Source organism: Crotalus tigris, unplaced genomic scaffold, assembly GCF_016545835.1.
Source record: "Crotalus tigris isolate CLP2741 ecotype Arizona unplaced genomic scaffold, ASM1654583v1 scf7180000018998.211855, whole genome shotgun sequence".
Lineage (NCBI taxonomy): Eukaryota > Metazoa > Chordata > Lepidosauria > Squamata > Viperidae > Crotalus > Crotalus tigris.
Genome location: NW_024097317.1, coordinates 41,148 through 61,794, shown reverse-complemented (window position 1 = coordinate 61,794; position 20,647 = coordinate 41,148). Strand labels below are relative to the sequence as shown.

General features: G+C 38.8%; 1 protein-coding gene across 4 annotated transcripts in view; it reads right to left on the bottom strand.

Annotated features, from left to right (window-relative positions):
- The window catches only part of LOC120314724 (triple functional domain protein), a 166,192-nt gene that overhangs the window by 123,191 nt on the left and 22,354 nt on the right, over positions 1-20,647 (bottom strand). For all 4 annotated transcript variants that reach the window (XM_039358107.1, XM_039358108.1, XM_039358110.1 and 1 more), the window contains exons 6-9: positions 19,230-19,421; positions 14,190-14,321; positions 9,233-9,463; positions 3,496-3,618 (exon numbers count right to left, since the gene is read on the bottom strand). In XM_039358107.1, coding sequence (XP_039214041.1) covers positions 3,496-3,618; positions 9,233-9,463; positions 14,190-14,321; positions 19,230-19,421 — 678 coding nt within the window. The remainder of the gene's footprint in view (positions 1-3,495; positions 3,619-9,232; positions 9,464-14,189; positions 14,322-19,229; positions 19,422-20,647) is intronic.

The following is a 20,647-nucleotide window of genomic DNA, read 5'->3' as shown; positions in this document are numbered from 1 at the left end:
ATAAGAGTTGCAGAGGGATTTTACAAACATTTATATTGACCCATAAACAATTCCCAAACCCCATTTTGTAGCCTCTGATGTCTTTCAAGGCTGTATGACTGAAATCTAGCAGCACATTGCTGAAGCATGATTTCCAATCAAGATTTGGTGGTAAATGGAAGAAACTATGTATGTCAAATTTCTAGTAGGTTTCATCTTCCTCTAAAAAAAGGAAGAAGCAGAGTATAAATCCTGGGTTCTCTGGTGATATCATCGCCCTATCTTTTGAAGACCCATGACTACAGTATCTTTAAACATGACTTAAACATGGTTTAAGATACTGCACTTACAGGAGAACATTTGCAAGTCTGTCATTTACCTTCACATTCACAACTGATTTCGGTAAATGCTTTTAAGATTATCTTATGTTATTTGCTTTGTGTGCAAAAATTGAAAGGAAGGTCATGCACAGCCCTTACAGTCAAGGAAGAAAGGCGGGATACGCTGTAATAAATGTGTTTATTAAATTATTCAACAAAATAATAACAATAAAACAACCTATAGCTATTTCATATCACCAGGGATCACTGGATTACAGGGTTTTCAAATGGGATCTATTTAAATCTTCAGCAGTTATCAATGGAACACACAACCCGTGATATACCCATGTGACCCAACCAATTTCAGAAGGGCTCTATATTATTAATTGACATGAACAAAATCTTTCTAAAGAAAAGGGGAGGGTAAAATGAGAGCTGGGGAATTATGAGAATTGACGTCCATACTTCTTAAAGGTGACATCTTTTAAAAACACTATTTAAATGGTTTCAGTACTTGTTTTTAGAGTAATCAAGGTTGTCACTGCTTTTTTATCCCCCAACTTTGAAAAATCATCTGGGCTCAGCTCTTATAAACATTTGCAACTTTAATTTACAGGAACTGTCTTGCCACTATCCTACTGCTTTATTCCTTTGGCTACAAAATGTCATAATGTCTCAGAAGGATTCTGGAATGATACAAATATTATAATAAATAGACAGATTTGCTGGCAGACATCCTTGTATTTTTTTTTCCTCTTTGCATATGTGCCTTGCAACCACAATCAAACAAATACTTGTTTATCAAATAAAATATCAAGCTACTGAAAACTATGCTTGAATACTATGACTGTAAATAAGCTTCCTCATCACGTAAACAAGAAATCATCCCCCCCCCCCACAGGCTAAATAAATCATAAGAACTCAAAGGTAGTTTGAGTACATTGTACAGTACTCATTATATTTTGTCACGCCTCTCTGACATCTTCAAATGCAACTGAAATCACTGTACAGGGAGAAGTCAGATGTGAAGGATCTCTCCTATAAACTACCATGCTTCTACTTTTTTGTGGAGGTATACAAAAAAATTCTATTCTGAAACATTGTAACTTTGTAATGTTTTGCCCATGTCTTACATATTTGGCCATCATGCGCTCTGTAGAAAGAGAATAAAATGCTCAATAATTCAAGACTAATGGTTACATGAGCAATCTATATTCTAGAGCCATGGTGGCGAACCTATAGCACATGTGCCACAGGTGGCACGCAGAGCCCTCTTTGTGGGCATGCGCGCCATTGCCCCAGTCCTAGGCCTTCAGCTGGGTTTTATAAAACCTTTTCCTTTAGGCCTCCGCTGCTGTGTGCAAAAAAAAAAAAAAAAAATGGTTCAATCAATCAATCAATTTCAACTTCTCGTGGGAAAAAAAAGATCTCGCAAAGTTGGAACTGATTGATTGAACATTTTAGTCCACCCAGTCTGCCGTTACCACCGCAGCCGTTACCACCCAATTGACCACACCCACCCAATTGACCACACCCACCCAAAGGGCCACGCCCACCAGGCACCCGACGATACATAAATGGGTTTTGGGTTGCAGTTTGGGCACTCGGTCTCTAAAAGGTTCGCCTTTACTGTTCTAGAGTTAGTGAGCTGCCTAATAGTTCATTTCTAATAATGTACATACTTCCAGGTGGTATAGGGAATGTTCAGAACAGCAACTGGCAGCAATAGAAGCCCAGCTATTTCAAAGTGGCTACAAACTTTCCCACAGTTCAGGCAATGAAGAGATACACACAGAGAGATTTGTATAGGTGAGTGCAAAGTGTAGCTTTAGGGCAGATAATAATACCTGCCTTGTTGGTCCATTTTCCAAGAGGGCCCTAGTCACAGGGAGCCAAGGATAGGTGACTCTGCTTTTCTTTGGTGGTGCTCCTGATTTGGAATAACCCGTTCCCCCATTAAATTCATTCTTCCTTATTGGTTTTCAGGAAGTTATTGAAAATTGGATTATTTGGGAGAGCGTTTTCTTGTTTGCCTGCAGGGCACCATCTCTATTATTTTTATTTACCTTTATTTTTTGGTCCTTTTTATGTTGGATGTTTTAACAGTTTTTATACTATATATCTTGAGAGTACATTGACTGTGGCAAGGTACAAGTTCAAAAAATAAATGAACAAATGCATCGTATAAGTGTTTTGGGCAGAAAGAAATGAATAAACAATTAAACGGATTTCTTTGGTGCAATTTTTAAAAGATTACTTTAGAAGAGATTTTATATGGCTATTTATTGGATTTATCCAATGGGCAGAAAGGTTTTAAACTTAATAGCCCACTAAAGGTAGTCCTCGACTGAACGACCACAATTAAACTCAAAATTTCCATTGCTAAGCAAGGTAGCTGTTAAATGAGTCTGCCCCATTTCACAGCCTTTCTTGCCACAGTTGTGGAGTGAATCACTGCAGTTACTAAGTTAGTAACACAGTTGTTAAACGAAGCTGGCTTCCTCATTGACTTCGCTTATCAGAAAGTCGCAAAAGGGACACTGCAACCATCCTAAATAGGAGTGAGTTGCCAAGCATCTGAATTCTGATCATGTGACCATGGGGATGCTGCAATGGTTGTATGTGTGAAAAACAGTCATAAGTCACTTTTTCAGTGCCGCTGTAACTTTGAATGGTCACTAAACCAACTGTTGTAAGTCGATTCTCCTTTTCCCACTACACGAGTAACAAATGTATGTCTGTGTGTCAGGATTTTTTTAAAAAAAATAACCCAACTGGTTACTGAATTTATAACTGTCAATTAAAATTAATCACCCGTAAAATAAATTACCCCATTTATAAATGAGCTTGATTCCCTCCTCTAAATAACTTTTTAACATTTTTATTGAAAGACACAAAAACTGCCTCATGGATATGTTCCATCAGGCATAGTAAAGAGGGAAGAGGAGAAACAAGATGGACATGATGCGAAGGAAAAGGGTACTTTTATTAAAGGGGGGGGGGAAACCTGGATGGAGAAGAGCAATGGGGAGACAAAGAAAGAAAGGGGGAAAAAAGATTAAAAGTCAGACCCTGAAAGGCGCCTATGCTTTCAAGCTACAATGTTTGCAACCAGTTCCATCTCCTTGTTTCAAACTGGTTGCAAACACTGGGCACCTTGAATGCCAAGAATAGTTGCCAGTGGTGAATTCCCTACCTGTGCCACTTCTTCAAAGTCTTCGTGGCGCTTCTGCAGTGCCCTGGCTCGATGCAAGGATTTCCCAACTCCTGTATGTTTACTAAGGAAAGCTTCTCCATGGTTTTCGATCCAATCCAGCACCTGCAAGACAGATCATCATGAACGAAATCCAACTGTATATTTGTAAGTTGCTTCTAACGGGTTCTGCTGTTGTGGAACGTAATAGGCTAAATCAGTTGAAGCCATAATTCATTATTTTCCTAACAGTCTTCCCTAAAACGTTTTGTGAAACATGGAATATAGATATTTCAGGGACAAATTCAAATATCAGTGAAAATCCAGCAATTATTAACGTTCTTACTCCATATGAATCCTACCTTAGGATTTATATATGCATAAAAACATCCACTGCCTGGCTAGCATTTTTCTCATGTATTGATGGCATTGTTATAAGTCCAGTAGTTTAGACATTCAGACTGGTGGCAGTTTCTCTCACCAGAGTTTGCAATGATAAAAAAACAAGTACCCCATTTATTGATGAGTTTGTAAACTAAGCAATCAAAATTGTCTCCTATGGGGATGTGTGCCCTGCTAATAGAAGAAACATCCTTCTGAAATCAGCAAAACTCCATCTACTCCAGCAATCATTCTCACAGTCAGAAAATTTTGGAAAACTGCTTAAATTAAATTAAATTATACTGAGAGAAAACACTCTCCTACCTCAAAGATTGATACATAGAGCTGTTTCTAAATTCTAAATTCAAGAGATTACTTTTCCATGCCACTATCCAATAGAATGTGCATGCAGGCATATATCACCAGTATCTTCTGTAAACCACAGATTCTATGTCCTATCTGCAAAACTCCTTGATAGATAAATCCATACAGAAGATCCCTGAGGACGTGATGTTTGAAAGTCACTGAACTGAAATGCAATTTTATCCTGACCCACGGAGCTGCCCCCTTGTGCTTAACCACAAAGTGCAAGATTTCAATTGAACCATCTGGCAAAAATTTCTTTCCATTCACTTGCTTTCCATTCCATTCAAGTTCCAATGATTTTACTAATCAGAATCTATTCAGTAACTAAACATTCTGGGAACTGAGGCCAACGTATACATCCCTATACCATGGCAATTAAAGCAGTAACTGAAACAAGATGTTCCCTATTCTGCAAATTCTCTACAGATACATCATACCAGCAAGCATTTGTAGAACTAAGGAGCTCTTCCTTGAATATGAAGCTTAATTCAGCCTATACAAGACATGTTTGGGGGAATGGCATGTCCTGTACCAGTCAACTTTACCCTGGAGCCTGCAAAGGGAACCCTTATTCATCAAGCATCTGCTTAAATTAGCCTGAGATATTATATTCACTCTTTTGACTAAAATTCATTATATATCAGTTCTGCCCTGACCAAGCACCCCTCAAAGATATTACAAAATTAAAAATATTACAAGAAAAGTGTATGACTTCTGCTGAATCTGACTTCTGATCCTTTGGTTTAATCTTGACTTATTTGGGCTAGCAATAGCTCTCCAAATTCTCAGAACCACTGTTTGATATCCTGTATAACCACAAAAGGCAGCAAAAGAAAAATAAAACCATGCCTTTATCATTATGTCATCAACTCTATAAAGAATCTTTATGCCTCTGTCTTAGTCATATTCCAAGGAAGTACTTAGCCAACACATTAACAAAACGAACCCATTTTCTTTCATCATTCTTACATCTGGCAAGCGTGGAGTCCATGAATCTAAAGCAACATCTCAAAAACAACAACAAAAAAATCTCATTCAAACATTGCACTATTATGGATGATTGCAATATAGAACCCAAACTACAATTTGAGTTTCAAAGCATGTGCTAAAGCCATTATTTAGAGTTACTAGTCTACTTTAATTTTCATTCTAATTCCATTCTCAATATGTGGAATTTTTCAGAGGCATCCACCAACCATATTTTTATTTTGTTATAGTTGTATCCTACCTTTTCTTCATAAGCTCAAAGCATCTTACATTGGATCTCCCTTCTTCCCCCCCCCCCATAACAATAGGGAGAGATATGAGATAAACTAGCATGAAAGAAATAAATGGCCCCAAATCACCCAGTGAATTCCCACAGCTTGAGATAGAAGCTGAACTGAGTGTCTTTAGTGACTGTCCAAAAGCTGTATTATAATAGAGAAAATAAGTTACCCTTTGATCCTACTGCTATTATAAACCTAGTGAGATCATCTGTTGCCATGGAGTGAGATATTATCACTATGCTGATGATACCCAATGAGACATCTCTGCCCCTGGCAAATTAAGCAATGCTATGGATGTCTCACCCAGGTGTCTGGAGGCTGTGAGGATCTGCATGAGGAACAGGCTTCAGCTGACCTGTGGCGAGAGTGGCATTGGGTTTTGGGGCCTGCTGGTTCTAAAACCATGCCATTTTTGGTGCTGCATGGTTCTGAATTGTATGTCCCCAGTGAGCAGTGTGACGGTTTTCTTGGACTCGAAACTCCTGCTCAAAGAGCAGGTGGTGGTTGTAGCTAGAAGGGCCTTTGGACCATTTGTGTTGTGCATCAGTTCCTGTCCCTGAACTTGAGGGTTCTGCTCACAGTTACTTGTGCCCTAGTCACTTCCTGGTTCGATGTCAGAATCCAATTATATTTCATCTTTAAATTATCAAATATAGAAACTCCCAATTCTGCCTTCTCTGGATTCTGCCATAAGAGGGAGAGAAGGGGGAGAACAAAGGGGCTTTATGGCCCTCACTTCCTTCTTTACACTTCAAAGAGCTGAATGCTGAATGTGTGTTTATTGTAACCTCGAAGCGTTAACATACCAAAGGAGGGAAGTTGCCTTTCATGTAGTTATCTGAAGTCTCCATCCAGACGGAAGAAAGAAGAAAGGGAGTGGAATTGTGATACTTGAAACTATCACTGGAAGGGGGGTTGATTGGGTGGGACTACTGGGGAACCCCTTAAAACCTTGAATGGGAGAGCTTGGACCCCAAGTCCTGTCTAGCATGCCTGCAACCATTTTCTCTTAATAAAGGATTCCTGTTGGAAGAATTATTCCAAGAGTTCTGTCTTCTTAAGATGCAAAGTGGGGTGGGTCCTTACATTCAGTTATTGCAATGTACTCTACTTCGAGGCTGTCCTTGAAGAGTAACTGGGAACTTCAGATGGCGCAAAATGCAGCAACATGCACAGTTATGTGTGCTTTTCGAACAGCACGTTACCTCTGCTCCATGAGCTGCATTGGCTGCCAACATGCTTCTGAGTCCAATTCAAGGTACTGGCTTTGTCCTTTAAAGCCCTTCACAGCATAGAGTCTGGTTATTTGAAGGATAACATCTGCACATCCCATCAGATCTGGCAAGAAAGGCCATGTTCCAGGTCCCATCAATCAGGGATCTACAATTAGCAGGCCCAAGAAAATTGGCCTTATCTGCCTTGGTGCTCCTCTTGTAGGTTCTCCCCCCTCCCCAAAGTCAGATCACATCCATCCCACTTTATTTTCTGGAAATTCATCAAATCTTGGCTTTATCATTAGGCCTGGGGGTCTCAGGAGACTGGTGAGATCTCGAGGAGGCTCTGTTGTTGATCAAATCTCTTGTGCTGAGTTAGACATGGCTATTGTTTGACTTTTTTTTCTCTGTAGGCTGGCCAGAGTCACTTTTTGTGCTGGCCAGAGTCACCTCTTAGCCAGATCACTTCTTAAGTCATGGTATTCATTTGAACCACAAACTTTTCACTAGCCAGCTTGGGGTAATGGCTTCTCCTGAGTTAGAAATAGGTTGTGAGTTCTAGTCCTTCCTCAGGCACAAAAGTCAGCTGGCTAACTCTGGGCCAGTCATTCTTTCTCAACCATAAAGTGCTCTTGTGGGGAATATAGGAAATTAGGCATGTACAATTTGTGGCCTCCAACAAAAACTGTACACCAGGGGTCTTCAAACTTGGCCCTTTTATGACTTGTGGACTTCGACTCCCAGAATTGCTCAGCCAGCATGCCTGGCTGAGGAATTCTGGGAGTTGAAATGCACAAGTCATAAAAGGGTCAAGTTTGAAGACTCCTGCTATAGACCTATTGCATGTAATTTTGATTCTAACTCACAAAGGTAGGCACATGCTGACGTTGGTACATACTTTATAGCAGATGTCATCTGGATATGGAAGTTGTGTGTATCAGTGTTTTGCTGCGCTCACATCACTTTTGGGCAAAGTTGTGGATTGTTTAGTTCCTTACTCCTCCATAAGGGCAAAACTCCTATTAAAATGGTTTGCCCCAAACACTTGATGATTCTTGCTTCTTTTGTGAGTGATTTTGTGGATGATTTGGTAGATTGTTCAGTTTTTGAATCTAGTTGATTCCTGGCAGTGTGAGATGATTATAGTTCTGGATAAGATTATTTCTACAAGGCCCCTTTCCACTTGCCAATCAGGCAGCTCACTAATATATCAAGGAGCTAGAAGTGATTAAAAAGACTTCTGAAGTGATGATGGCATAAGATTAAAAAGTGAACATGACTAAACAGTGAAACAAACCCAGGTTTGGGCTTAGCACTGATAACAGGAACAGCAAAATGTTTGTTCTCCATTCTTGTTGTCTCTATAAACATCTGCCAACATGTTTAAAGTTACCAGGTTCTCTTATGGAGAGGTGAGAGCAATGAGATGGCAGTAGGCTCCATAGATGCTTTCTGCAGATTTCTTTATGGATGAGCTGACTTTCATTTGCCAAGATCTGGATATTTCATGGGTAGAACCATTTGATATAAATGGAATAGAATGGCATTTGGCAATGCTATCTAGGATTCCTTTAAGCTTGTGCAATCCAAGGAAGAGGAAAGGGTCCTCTATAGTATGAGTTTCAGAAGGACACAGCTCCCATCTGGCTCCCAAAACCAACCATTTCAGTCTTCATTAATTGGAGGAGCCAGTTCCATTTGTAATAGGAGGACGTTAGTTCCCCATTAGCTCCTAGTTAATTAAATTGAACCCCATGGCAGTGGGAATTAGCATGTTGATTATATGGTTTCCACTGCTTTTATATTTTATTTACCAGACAAATAGGTCCTGCCCATGCTGGCTCCTTACTAATTCTATTGCTTTATTTTGAAAATTGAGCTCCTCCTCTCTGTTTATATATTTGGGTTAATTCTCTTTTTGTGTACCTCGGGATATCCAACTGGGCTTTGGAAATCACCTGACTCCTCAAAGAGCGCTCTTCTTCAACTCTTCAGTAGTTTTCTGTTTTTGAAGTCTCTGGCCATCATTCTTTGCAGTACATCAAGAACACACAAGCAAAGACATGTATTCGATCTACATTTGGGTGGCAAGAGCTTCACTTAATATTTGTAGATGCACTGAAGGTCTCAAAGTGAATGGCATCACCAAACCAATGAGAAGAGGGGTGACATTTCAAGGAGAGAGTTTTTGAGATGTTTCTCATTCAGACCTTATAGGTAACACTCATTTCAATTTTCAATATTCAAGATCAGACAGGATTTTAGGTGGCACTTGGCCCTGGAACTGCCAGCTGTCCAGCAGAAATCTACTGGTATATCAGTGCTACAGTTCCACCCTTCCTTCTTCAAATTAAGTATTTTATTTTAACCTACTTTTGTAAACGCAACAAATCAAGATAATAGGAAAGTGCACTGGCTGAGAATTTTGCTTTTTAAAACTTCCCCTTAGAGCAAGAAGATGTGGGTACCCTCTGCATGCAGAATCCCCAATACTAGGAGATATGGACTGACCTGTTGTACATCCTGTTGAAAGACACAGAGTTGAAGCCGTTGATGTAAGCGAACTTTTCGATGTTGCCAAATGTTCTCCAACTGCCTCTGGTGATGCAGCACTTCATGAATAACATCTAGGACATGGTGCACTGCCTTGGAGTAGTTGGCTGAAGCAGTTAGGGAATCTGAGCTTCCAGGTGTCAAAGGTCGTTGCAGTTTGTCAAGGAGTGATTTCCCATCCTGACTTACCTAGAAAGTAAGAATGACGGTGTTTACATACTGGCCGCAGAGTTCTATAATATGGAATTGCAACACTGCTTTTGCCAATTCGATGTATCTTTACAAGAATAGCATGTTGGAGTTTATTTTGGATGAAATCAAACAAGTAAGAAGGGATTCAAGATTTTATTTCAACTACTTCCCCTGATCGAGAAATCCTACTTCTAGAAATCTTTCAAGTTGTAAGACTTTATTGGAGAGGCTAGACTTCAGAGGTAATGAATTCTTATAGACCTAAGTCTTGGTCTATAATAGCAGTCACTGTTAAAATTCCAAGCTTGTTAAAATGCAAGCCATTTTGCTTTAATTTTACTATTTTTCTTCAAAATGAATTGACGCATTTGTCTTCACAGACCATAATATTGACTTCGAAAAGAGGGAGATGATGTGTTTATAGTTACATTTACACATTTCTATGTGTAACCCTAAGAAACAAAAGGTTTCAGATGCAGCATGCAGAGGGGAAAATTGCAATCGTTTGATAATAAAGTTATGTAGTCAAGAACTATGCATCAGGTTAAATATAGGTACAATATCCATGTTCCCAAGATGTCATGGTATCAATAAACATTAAAATATAAGGTTTTCCAGAAGTTTCTAGATAGACCACGGGTCTTCAAGCTTGGCCCTTTTATGACTTGTGGATTTCAACTCCCAGAATTCCTCAGCCAGGCCCCATAAAAGGGCCAAGTTTAAAGACCCCTGAGATAGACAAAAGCTTCTGGTTGATTGGTTTGGACTGGATTATTCTTATTTCTATATTGGCATCCCTATAGCTGTGTAATGCAGAAAGAATCCTTCTGTCTCAGGAGCTTCTGCAAACAAGCAGTTAATAGTGCAGAAAAGAGAGAGAGATAAGATACCGTCTAACAGAATCAAAAGTTGACACAGTCATGGAGAGGTTTCTGGCCATGTGGAGACTGCCTTAACAGAGAAAGTGTAAAGGTAAAGGTTTTCCTGTCCAGTCATGTCCGACGCTAGGGCAGTTAAAGATGCTGAGCTTGTCAGCTGGAAAGCCCGGGTTCGAGACCCAAGTACTGCGAAACAGGGTGAGCTCCCGTTCTTTGCCCCAGCTCCTGCCCATCTAGCAGTTCGAAAGCATGCAAATGGAAGTAGATTAATAGGTACCTTAACAGAGAATTAAGCTTAAAATGAGACATACTTGATGGTGACTGCTCACCGTCAAGGTTTCCTACACTCATTTGACTGAAAACTCTCATCAGCCTCTCTAGCCTGAGTGAACTGAAAACAAACTACTTAAACATCAAGCCTTCCTCAGGAGGGTACCTGGGCATGCCTGAAAGGGACCATGCAACATTATTATAAATTAAGTTACTTTCACCATCTGTCTTCAGTCAAATTTTAAATATGACTCTGATGGCACAAGTACTTTGTAATCAATCTGAGGTTTGACACACCTCTTTTGGCTACAATTTATTGAGGTTTATTGAAGAGAACAACATTCTTCCTTTATCTTTATAACTCTGTTTTGTATATGCAGAAACAGGACTTTGATATTTTTCGCACTTCCTAGAAAGGAAAATAAATTACTCAGTATTCAGATTGTACAAGCTTGCCTTCTTCCCTTTTCATGATCAGTCTGGACTGAAAAATGAATGCTTCAATGGGAAGTTGTCATTTAAGGAAGCTTTTTTTTTAAAGAAATAATAAACATCATTTGTAGGAAGGGCCAGTAAATAGGTTTTATAAATGGCAGAAAATACATCGTCAATAGTTGGGTTAAACTGTTTCAAATGCCATGTATAAATAGATAAATGCTGAACTGCATAAATAGATAAATGTTTCATTTTAAAAGATTCTGAGTGTGAACTGTCCAAAATGCCTTGCTTTAAACTTAAAGGCAAACTTCATTCTGGAGCCTTTCTGGAAGCATCTCAAGCTTGAAACAGAGGCGTTCCAAATTTGAAGCATTTTGTTTCCAAATTCAAAATGCTTCCAAAATGCTTAGAGCAGACTGTTTTGCATTTTAAAAAAAACATAAAACAGTAACAAATCCAAAAACACCTCTCATGAAATTTCATGAATTAATTTTTTTAAACAATCCTATGTACAAACATTTAAACAGAACCAGGAAGGGGAAGATTTGCAGCCTGAATTTCTTTCCGATACATTATTTAAAAAAAAAAAAAAAAAAAAAATCCTGGAAGGATCCAAATACAGGAGTAATTTTCCTCCTCTCTTCTCTTAAAAAAAAAGTGTTTGATTTGTATGTTGCCATGAGCTTTGGTTATCCTAAAGATTGAGCTTTGAAAATCGGGTACTTGATTCCTATCGTAAGAATGGCTGCTGCTTTTGCATAAGGTCATAAGAATAAGCCTTGACTAGTTATCAGTTATGACTTATACACATCTTTCAGCGAAAAGATTACTCAGGTGTATCAACATGTCCTGATTGGAAATGTTGATTTACTGCTATCAACACAGCTCATACTTAAGAGATATGGAAATTTTAGCTAGCGATATTGTCTACTAACTCGAACTATACAGTGCTGGTTCAGATGCTCATTCCCCCCCCCCACTCTTTAAAGGAGATGAGGAACTGCCTTCATAGCACAGTGAGAATAATATGAGATGTCAAGTTTATATTAATGCAGGATCCCACCACTGCTGTGAGAGAGAAAAGTGTCCTTGATCTTATTACAGAGGCATTCTGAAATATAAGGCCTGACAACAGTAAGTAGAAAATTGAAATAATTTTATTTAATCACAAAGTCACCAGCACTATATTTCTATTTCTTAGTGATAATTGGAGCAGCAGTAAGCCTGAACTGCTAATGTACTGTAAATGGTTGTAAAATAGCCAACAGACATCACTTAAAAATGATATAAATAATTTCAGCCACTGAATTTAAAAAAGAAACTGTAGCCATATAATTTAGTGCAAAGCAGGAATGGTTTTTAGTTATAGTAAAAAAAAAAAGATTGAACAAATGTGATTTCTTGTTATTTAAAAGTTGAGGTGAGAGCATAAGAAGTATTTCTAATCCTTTTGGATTATCACCCAAAATGAAGCTGGAGAGACCAGTTTTGGCGATGGATCCAAAGTTCTTTGGGCAAATTTGATAGAGCCACAGTTGTAGCCTATAAATCAGTGGTTCTCGACCTTTTTAATGCCGCAACCCCCCAACCGGTCGTAAGTCAAGGACTACTCAACCGGTCGTAAGTCGAGGACTACTCAACTGGTGCAGCATTGTTTGCAGAATGGGGCTTTTGGCGGGCTCAGCAGGGCAGAGACAGCCTGGACAATTCCTATTGGCTTTTGAAAGCCAATAGAATTAGACTCTATTCAAGAGAGTCTATTCTATTGGCTTTCAAAAACCAATAGAATAAAAGGGAGTAGCAGAGCTAAGGAAAAGGGGGGAAAAATGGTGGACTGTGTTGTTTGGCGACCCCCGTGAAATGGTCGTTCGACCCCAAATGGGGTCCCGACCCACAGGTTGAGAACCACTGCTGTAAATGAAGGGTTTCCAAAGCAGAAACCCTAATATATAGGAAACTTTTTCTATAGATGATGCTTTTAAAGAACAACTTGGGGGAGAAGATTGTTTTCAAAAGCAGAAGCGAGAGAAGTATATCTGAAAGCAGTCATGTTGGCTAATTCAACAAACCATTTTAAAATCATGGCTTAGCACAGTAAGTGAACTGAAGACTGTTCATGTCTGACCATTTCTTTTGTAGCCATTGTCAAACCACCTAGTAGAGCTGTATTACTATTCCTATTATCCTTCTTATCTTTCCCATTACCTATTTCCTTAGCTCCTTATGACTATAACTTTGTTGTTTGTGTCTCATAATTTAAGTTGATTGCTTTTATTTAGTATCCTATTATGATTTATGTTGATTATTTAGTATCTTATGACTGAGTGTTGTATCTTATGATTTATGATGCTTGTATGTTATGATCATGATTTATCACTTGTTGCTGGTATGTACGCTGAGAGCTCATGGACCAGAGACAAATTCCTTGTGTGTCCAATCACACTTAGCCAATAAAAGAATAAAAATTGCATCATTTCACACATATTTAGTATCATTTTACTTCAAGGGTTTACTTAACGGAGCTGCAATCAAACTACATGCCAATTAAATATGATAAATATTTTGTTACTGCAAACTTAAATGGGCATTAAAAGCATCTCTAGATAGTTTTTAAAAATTCCACAGTGATGCCAAGTTAATTTATTGAAGCAAGCACAATTGCTTCCTAGCATCCTAAGGGCAAACATATCCCCATAAGAAACACAATTTGCAGACCAAAATCTTCTTCATCAAATTTCTTAATTCTTAATCTCAGTTGCTTGGCATATGTGTCTAAGAGCCAGTTTGGTGTAGTGACTCAGGTGCTGGCCTAGAAACTGAGAGACTGAGTTCCAGTCCTTCTCTTGGGTATGAAACTCATTGGGTGACGTTTAGCCAACCACTCTCTTTCAGCCTGACCCATTTCAAGTTTTGCTTTCTTCCTCATAAACACATAAATGATAAAGTGAACTCTGGTTCACAGAATCTTGTACTGCAGTAAAATAATAAAAGTTATTATTCTTTCAAATGCCACAGAACTTATTTTCATTGTTTTTGCTAAATGTATGATCACTGTTATATTATTATGCACAAGCCCTTTGTATATTTTTAATATGGCAAACATTATACTCACAAGCTGGAAATAGAATATCACCTACCTCAGAGTATGCCAGGGTAATATGCTCATATATTCCTTGGTGATGGTGAATAGCATCCTCCAAATCTTGTAGTTCTGAGGGAAGTTCTACTTCACCACAGGCCTTACACCATGAATCCACGTTACTCATGTACTAGGAGGAAAAAAAAATCTTCACTACAAGCATTCCCACTAAGAAACAACATCAAGTTCTCTGAGCAAGCACTTTTTTTTTTTTTTACAGAATGAGCTCCTCTTTTCAAATGTAAGTTTTTTCCCCTTCATTAAAAAGCAGACAAAGTTTTGTAGCTGCTAACATAATTTCAAGTTTATTTCCACTCTGGCTCCTCCAAAATATAAAAATGATTCCATTTCAAAAAAGAATTACCAATTCATTTCACTATCCTCTGCAAAACAGAGCGGGTTGTTAAAAAGAAAAGAAACACTTTAGTAATATGAGAAATCTTTGTTAGCTATGGAGAGGCTTGGAAGAGGAAACAAACACATATGGAAACATTAAAACTATCTGAAGCCAAACCTCAATTCACATGCAAAAGAATTCCAAATGAATCCAAAAGAGTTCAGCTGCAATCTCTGGCACCAGAAAATCAGATCAAATCATTTGCTTCTATCATCCCCACCATCAATACTGTACACACTCAAGAGACACATTGCATTAATACAATAACTTGCAATTCATGGATTGTTTTCTTGTTTTGTGTGGGAAAAGTACACAACTAAGTATCCAATCAAACAATTAATGAGGTTAATCCATTTAATCCAAATAGACTCCTCTACATTCTAGTTTTATTTCTCCTGGAACAGAAAATAGCCAAATAAAAATAATTTGCTTCTTTTCTTTTATAAGAATATACATTCCACACAATTCAATGGCATTTTGATGTATGAACCCATCTTTTTAAGGTTTTAAGGCAGATGAAGAGGAGGCATGTTTTCCTCAACAATTTCTGTACTATTTATATGTGCCTCAGGGATACAAAGATACTCAAAATGATAACATCTTTTAAGTTGGTGTTGACTCTTGGGGAAAGTAGAAAGTGTCTCCCTATCTTAATCTGGCAGAATGTTTATAAAAAAAAACTCACCTCAGTGACAAAGCCAGCAGGGAGCAAATATGATTAGTAAATCAGTCACAAATGATATGAATGTACAGATGAAGTTGTACATACAGATGAAGTCGAGTAGCCCATTATGTTATTTCAGATAGAGTTCTTGTCAATTTGAGGGGGGGCGTTACTAGAAATTAAATTTTCTATACACAATTTAGCATCTGTGGAATTCTTCACATTTCAGTAATCTCTCCATACTGTAATAGAGCAACTCCCTGGAGCAAACCTAGAACATACTACCTGAATTCATGACTTTTTGCCTTTACTATTCTTATTTTGCAAACTAGCAATCTACAGTTTTTGTGGCTGCATTACAACAGCTCTCAAGGCAAGAGACAGTGACCTGTTTAAAGTGCTCAGATCAAAAACAGATCATTCACTAGTTTGGAAGGAATGCTTCCCAGCTGCATCACATTCATTTAAGGCCCTTGATAATAAAATATAATTTAAGTAGGTGGCAGTTATTTCATTCTAATATGAGAAAATCTAGGGGGTTTTGACACAAGCCTTGGAAAATATACCGTATATGCCGGCGTATTAGGCGACCCGGCGTATAAGACGACCCCCGTCTTTATAGCTGGGCCGCATTCCTAGAAAGTCGTCTTATACGCCGGAAACTACCAGTATTTCCGGCGTATAAGACGACTCGGCGTATAAGACGACCCCCGTCTTTGGCGCCGATTTCAGCGCTCGCGGAAGTCGTCTTATATGCCGGCATTTACGGTACTTTTCATTGGATTGGATCTATGAAATCAAATGATCTTTTCCCAAAATAATCAGCCTTCCAGCCAACCTATCATAGAGCTGTTTGCTTAATGGAAGAAAAGACAATAATGTCAAAGGAGACTGTTATAAAGAACAGCAGAGCTGAATTCTCAACCATTAGAAAACCCCAACTACACTAGGGAGTTGATTTTTGTGTGTATGTGTGTGTGTCTACTATATGATTAGCAGGAAGCAGGGGGCCTGGTTTGGGTGTTCAAAGTATGACTGAGATTCAATCAAGTTATGAGAGCAATGTTTCTCTGCTTAGTAATGAGGAACAGCTGCAGCCTAGAGCAGTGGTTCTCAACCTGTGGGTCGGGACCCCATTTGGGGTCAAATGACCATTTCACGGGGGTTGCCAAACAATGCAGTCCACCATTTTTCCCCCTTTTCCTTAGCTATGCTACTTCCTTTTATTCTATTGGCTTTTGAAAGCCAATAAAATAGACTCTCTTGAATAGAGTCTAATTCTATTGGCTTTCAAAAGCCAATAGGAATTGTCCAGACTGTCTCTGCCCTGCTGAGCCCGCCAAAAGTCCCATTCTGCAAACGGTACTGCACCAGTTGAGTAGTCCTCGACTTACGATCAGTTGAGTAGTCCTCGACTTACGACCGGTTGGGGGGGTCGTGGCATTAAAAAGGTTGAGAACCACTGGCCTAGAGGGAGATAATTTGGGTGTATCTTGTGTCATCAGCAAGCAAAGGAAGTCCCTAAGACTCCGAACTTTATTCTTCATTACCCAAAACCACTTATCAGAAAATCTTATCAAACTTTCAGTACAGTCCAAGTCCTTCCTTCAGCACCGTCATACCTCTGAACAATTGCTGAATGAATTGTCGTAACTTAAGGACCTCTATTATAAAAACAATATTGTTGAGTGATGTTTATGTCATCTCAACAAATTATTATTAGCAGTTTCATCTTTATGGGAATACTCTGGGAGATTTCTGAATATATTTTAGTGCACATGTCAATCTTCAAGTCAACTTAAATGTCCCTGTTATGATGGGTAATGGGTTTGTGAAGACACTTTTATCCAGTTTGGGGTAATTTACCCAGGTTTGGGTATCACTGTCCTAAGTGATAGCATACAAGTCCTGATTGTCCCAATATGCTCTCCAATCTAAAACACACATACCAGGTAAGAAAGTTAGGCCTCTTTAATGTTTATTTATATTTAGTTATATATTACATTTAGAAACTGCCCATCTCCGTCACAGAGCAAATCTGGGAAGTGCATACTCTTGGACTACAGTTCCCATCATGAGTACTGGCCGCACAAATTGTGGCTAAAGACAGCTGGCATCAGGAATCATATGATACTATGTTTTCTGTATTTCTGGACAAGTGGAGCAAGAAACTGAAATAGTATTCCAATGATCAAAGAGAGTAGAGCTGAACATTGGTCACCCATTTCCATCAATAAAGGTAGTTCAAACAGCACTGCTAACTATAATAGAAGCAATACTATAGACCACGAAGATAAATTTATAAGTGAACACTATATAGCAGTGATGGCGAACCTTTTAGAGACTGAGTGCCCAAACTGCAACCCAAAACCCACTTATGTATTGTCGGGTGCCGGGTAGGCGTGGCCCGTTGGGTGGGGTTGGCCCATTGGGTGGGGGTGGGCCCATTGGGTGGGCGTGGCTGCGGTGGTAATGGCAGACTGAGTGGGACTAAAAAGTTCAATCAATCAGTTCCAACTTTGTGAGATTTTTTTTTTTCCGTGAGAAGTTGAAATTGATTGATTGAACCTTTTTTTTTTTTTTTTTTGCACATGGTGGCAGAGGCCTAAAACGAAAAGGGTTTATAAAACCCAGCTAAAGGCCTAGGACTGGGGCGACGGCGCGCGTACCCACAGAGAGGGCTCTGTGTGTCACCTGTTGGCATGCGTGCCATAGGTTCACCACCACGGCTAATAGCAATAAGAAAGTCACATTCTAGTTATGGGAATAGGCCACTCAGGGCTGGAGCTTAGCTTCTATGCCAGCTTCTCTTTAGATTAGGTTTTTAAGTCATTGGAAGCAACACATAACTTGCAACTGTTACATAACAAAACTAACAGCTAAGAACCAGAGTGAAACATTTGCCTTGGATTAAATATTTAACTTTGGTTTTAAATTCTAACATCTCCATTTTCCTAGAAATCCTTTATTACTTATGGAAAATGAATCTGCAGAAGCATTGTTTTGTTTCTGCCTTTTATTCATCCTCAGCTCATTTCTGAGGCCCTTTACAATATATGCCTTTAACATGAACCTATGAATATTCATAGTTTACAGACCAATAATCTTTAAAGCAGGTGCAGACAAATTTACCTCAAACTTCCTTTTTCGGGCCTTTCCTTTAAAGAAAAAAAGATTTCAGTAGACTCCAATTCCTTTCCCTTGTGTAATTTTTATAGGAGGAAGAAAATCAAGATGCGAGTTTCCTTGTTCCTTCCAGCAAAAATAAAGTGCAGTTTTGCAATGCAGCAAAACCAACCACAACGATGGCTCTTTCTTACTGCCTAAAGCAAGATCTAAGAGGGTGGATCCCAGATCATAGCTGCATGTAACTTTAAGTGATTCATCAGCCGTAAGGAGTCTTCTCTCCTCTCAATGCCTCTGCAAGCCAAATATACAAGCTGGTCCCTTGATTCTAACCAGGATGGAGAATATTTTGGCAGCCGGGGGAGGCATGTCTAACATTTATAGGAGAGCTGAGGGTCACAGTAGATGAAGTGTTAATACCACGTAGGTAGGAACCATGCTTTTCTTCTCAATATATAAGGGAATGTTCATTTGTGTTCCTGAAAATCTGGTTAAGGGATTAGAAACATGGTTTGCACATGGCTTCTATGGCTGGCCTATGTCTCAAAATGGCAGGAAAGTGCCACTTTCAACAATTGCAATCAGCAATTTAATAAAAGAATTCAGATGCTCTATAGCAGGGGTGTCAAACTGCCAACCTGCGGGTCGGATGTGTCATGCCAAAACCGCGCCCACCCCATTTCCAACAATGGGGGAAAAGTCGCAATACATCATGACACATCATGTAATGTCACAAGTTTGACACTCGCTACAGTGTCTCAGAATTTTAGGTTGTCTATTCGACCAATTATAAAATTCAATCACACCTTAGAAAACCAACAGACATCCTTTGGCCTTGTGGAATGACTGACCTGCTCAGCCTTCTGGTGGAAAATAGCCGACATATCCAGCAAGGTGCTGCGTTCATCCAAGGCTGCAGCAAATGCTTTCCATTCCTGTTCCAACTGGTTGGCAATCTGCTTGATTTGTTGTGAAGCATAGTGACCAGACTCCACCAAACGATTGGCTACCGACATTATGCGATTTATATTCACGTACACATTCTATAAAAAAGAAGGAGGCAGACAAGATTACTGAGGGGTCTAAAACTTGATGATTTGACTTAAAAACCAGCATCAGCCAAGATAAAAGCTTTCTGCTAATGTCCTTACAGTAGGCTCCTTGCTTAAGGTCTACATCCAGATAAATTCTCCAGTCCTATTATTTAGAAAAAAAGTATACTTCCAGTATGCTGAATTAAAAAGACAAAATATTGAGTTTTTGTAAACACTATTCTAAAAGTAGGCTTCTCTTCACCATTGCTTATACTGATTATTGGAAGCTTCGACTCAACTATATCTACAGGGCTCTCAGTACCTTATCTCTGTTGTATATTTTTTACTATGGGCAAAATAAACCAAGGCAGGGAGAATACAAATACAAAGGAACCCAGAGCTTAATCAATATAAACCAGATTTTCTTAAAAACAAAAACAAAAAACCAAGATACCCTTGTTGGTGGGAGCTCTGCTATCAAATGCATACTACTATGGACCAATCATATCAAAAATACTCCCCAATAGGAAAAAGATGAAGTCGTGCTTTTTTACGTGCATGACAAACATTAAATGATGGCTCTGGTTGCAAGTTGAAATAGAATGGACAAGAAACTATTCAGTGCCAAGGAGAGGGGAAGTCATAAGAAAAATACCGTAAATTATCCTTCAACATGAGTCAGGTTTTCCTCTGTCACACTCTGCATTTTTACTATATTTTGTGTGTAAGTCAATGGTATTTTGTTTTCAACTTGATTTGTCAAATCATCTCAACTTACACTGGCTTATAACAACATACTAAAATGCAGTAAGTTTTTACCCAATGCAACACAATACAGTATACCACAGTACTTTCCGAGAAAGAACATTGTGCTGGAGGACGAGATGTGGTGACCAACAGCATTCTGATAAAGAGGTGTTTGTAACTTCTGAGAATTTATTTTCTGAATGAGCAAGCTCTCCCTTCCCAAAAAGGCAAAGAGAGCTTTCACATATTTTCAGATTATAACATTACTCATTAGGCTAAAAGATTGGGAAATCCTGAGCTACATTGGTCTAACTGAAACCCAGGAAGCTATTGCCAAAAGCAGTTATCTGATGTGATACTACTAGCTTCTTATCTTTGATTTTAAATGATTAGGCACCTAACATGGGATATCTGGCACCGATAGTTCAATCGTAAGAAAACATAATTGACTGTCCCCACGTTTTAGGACTCTCTATTGAATTCTGGAA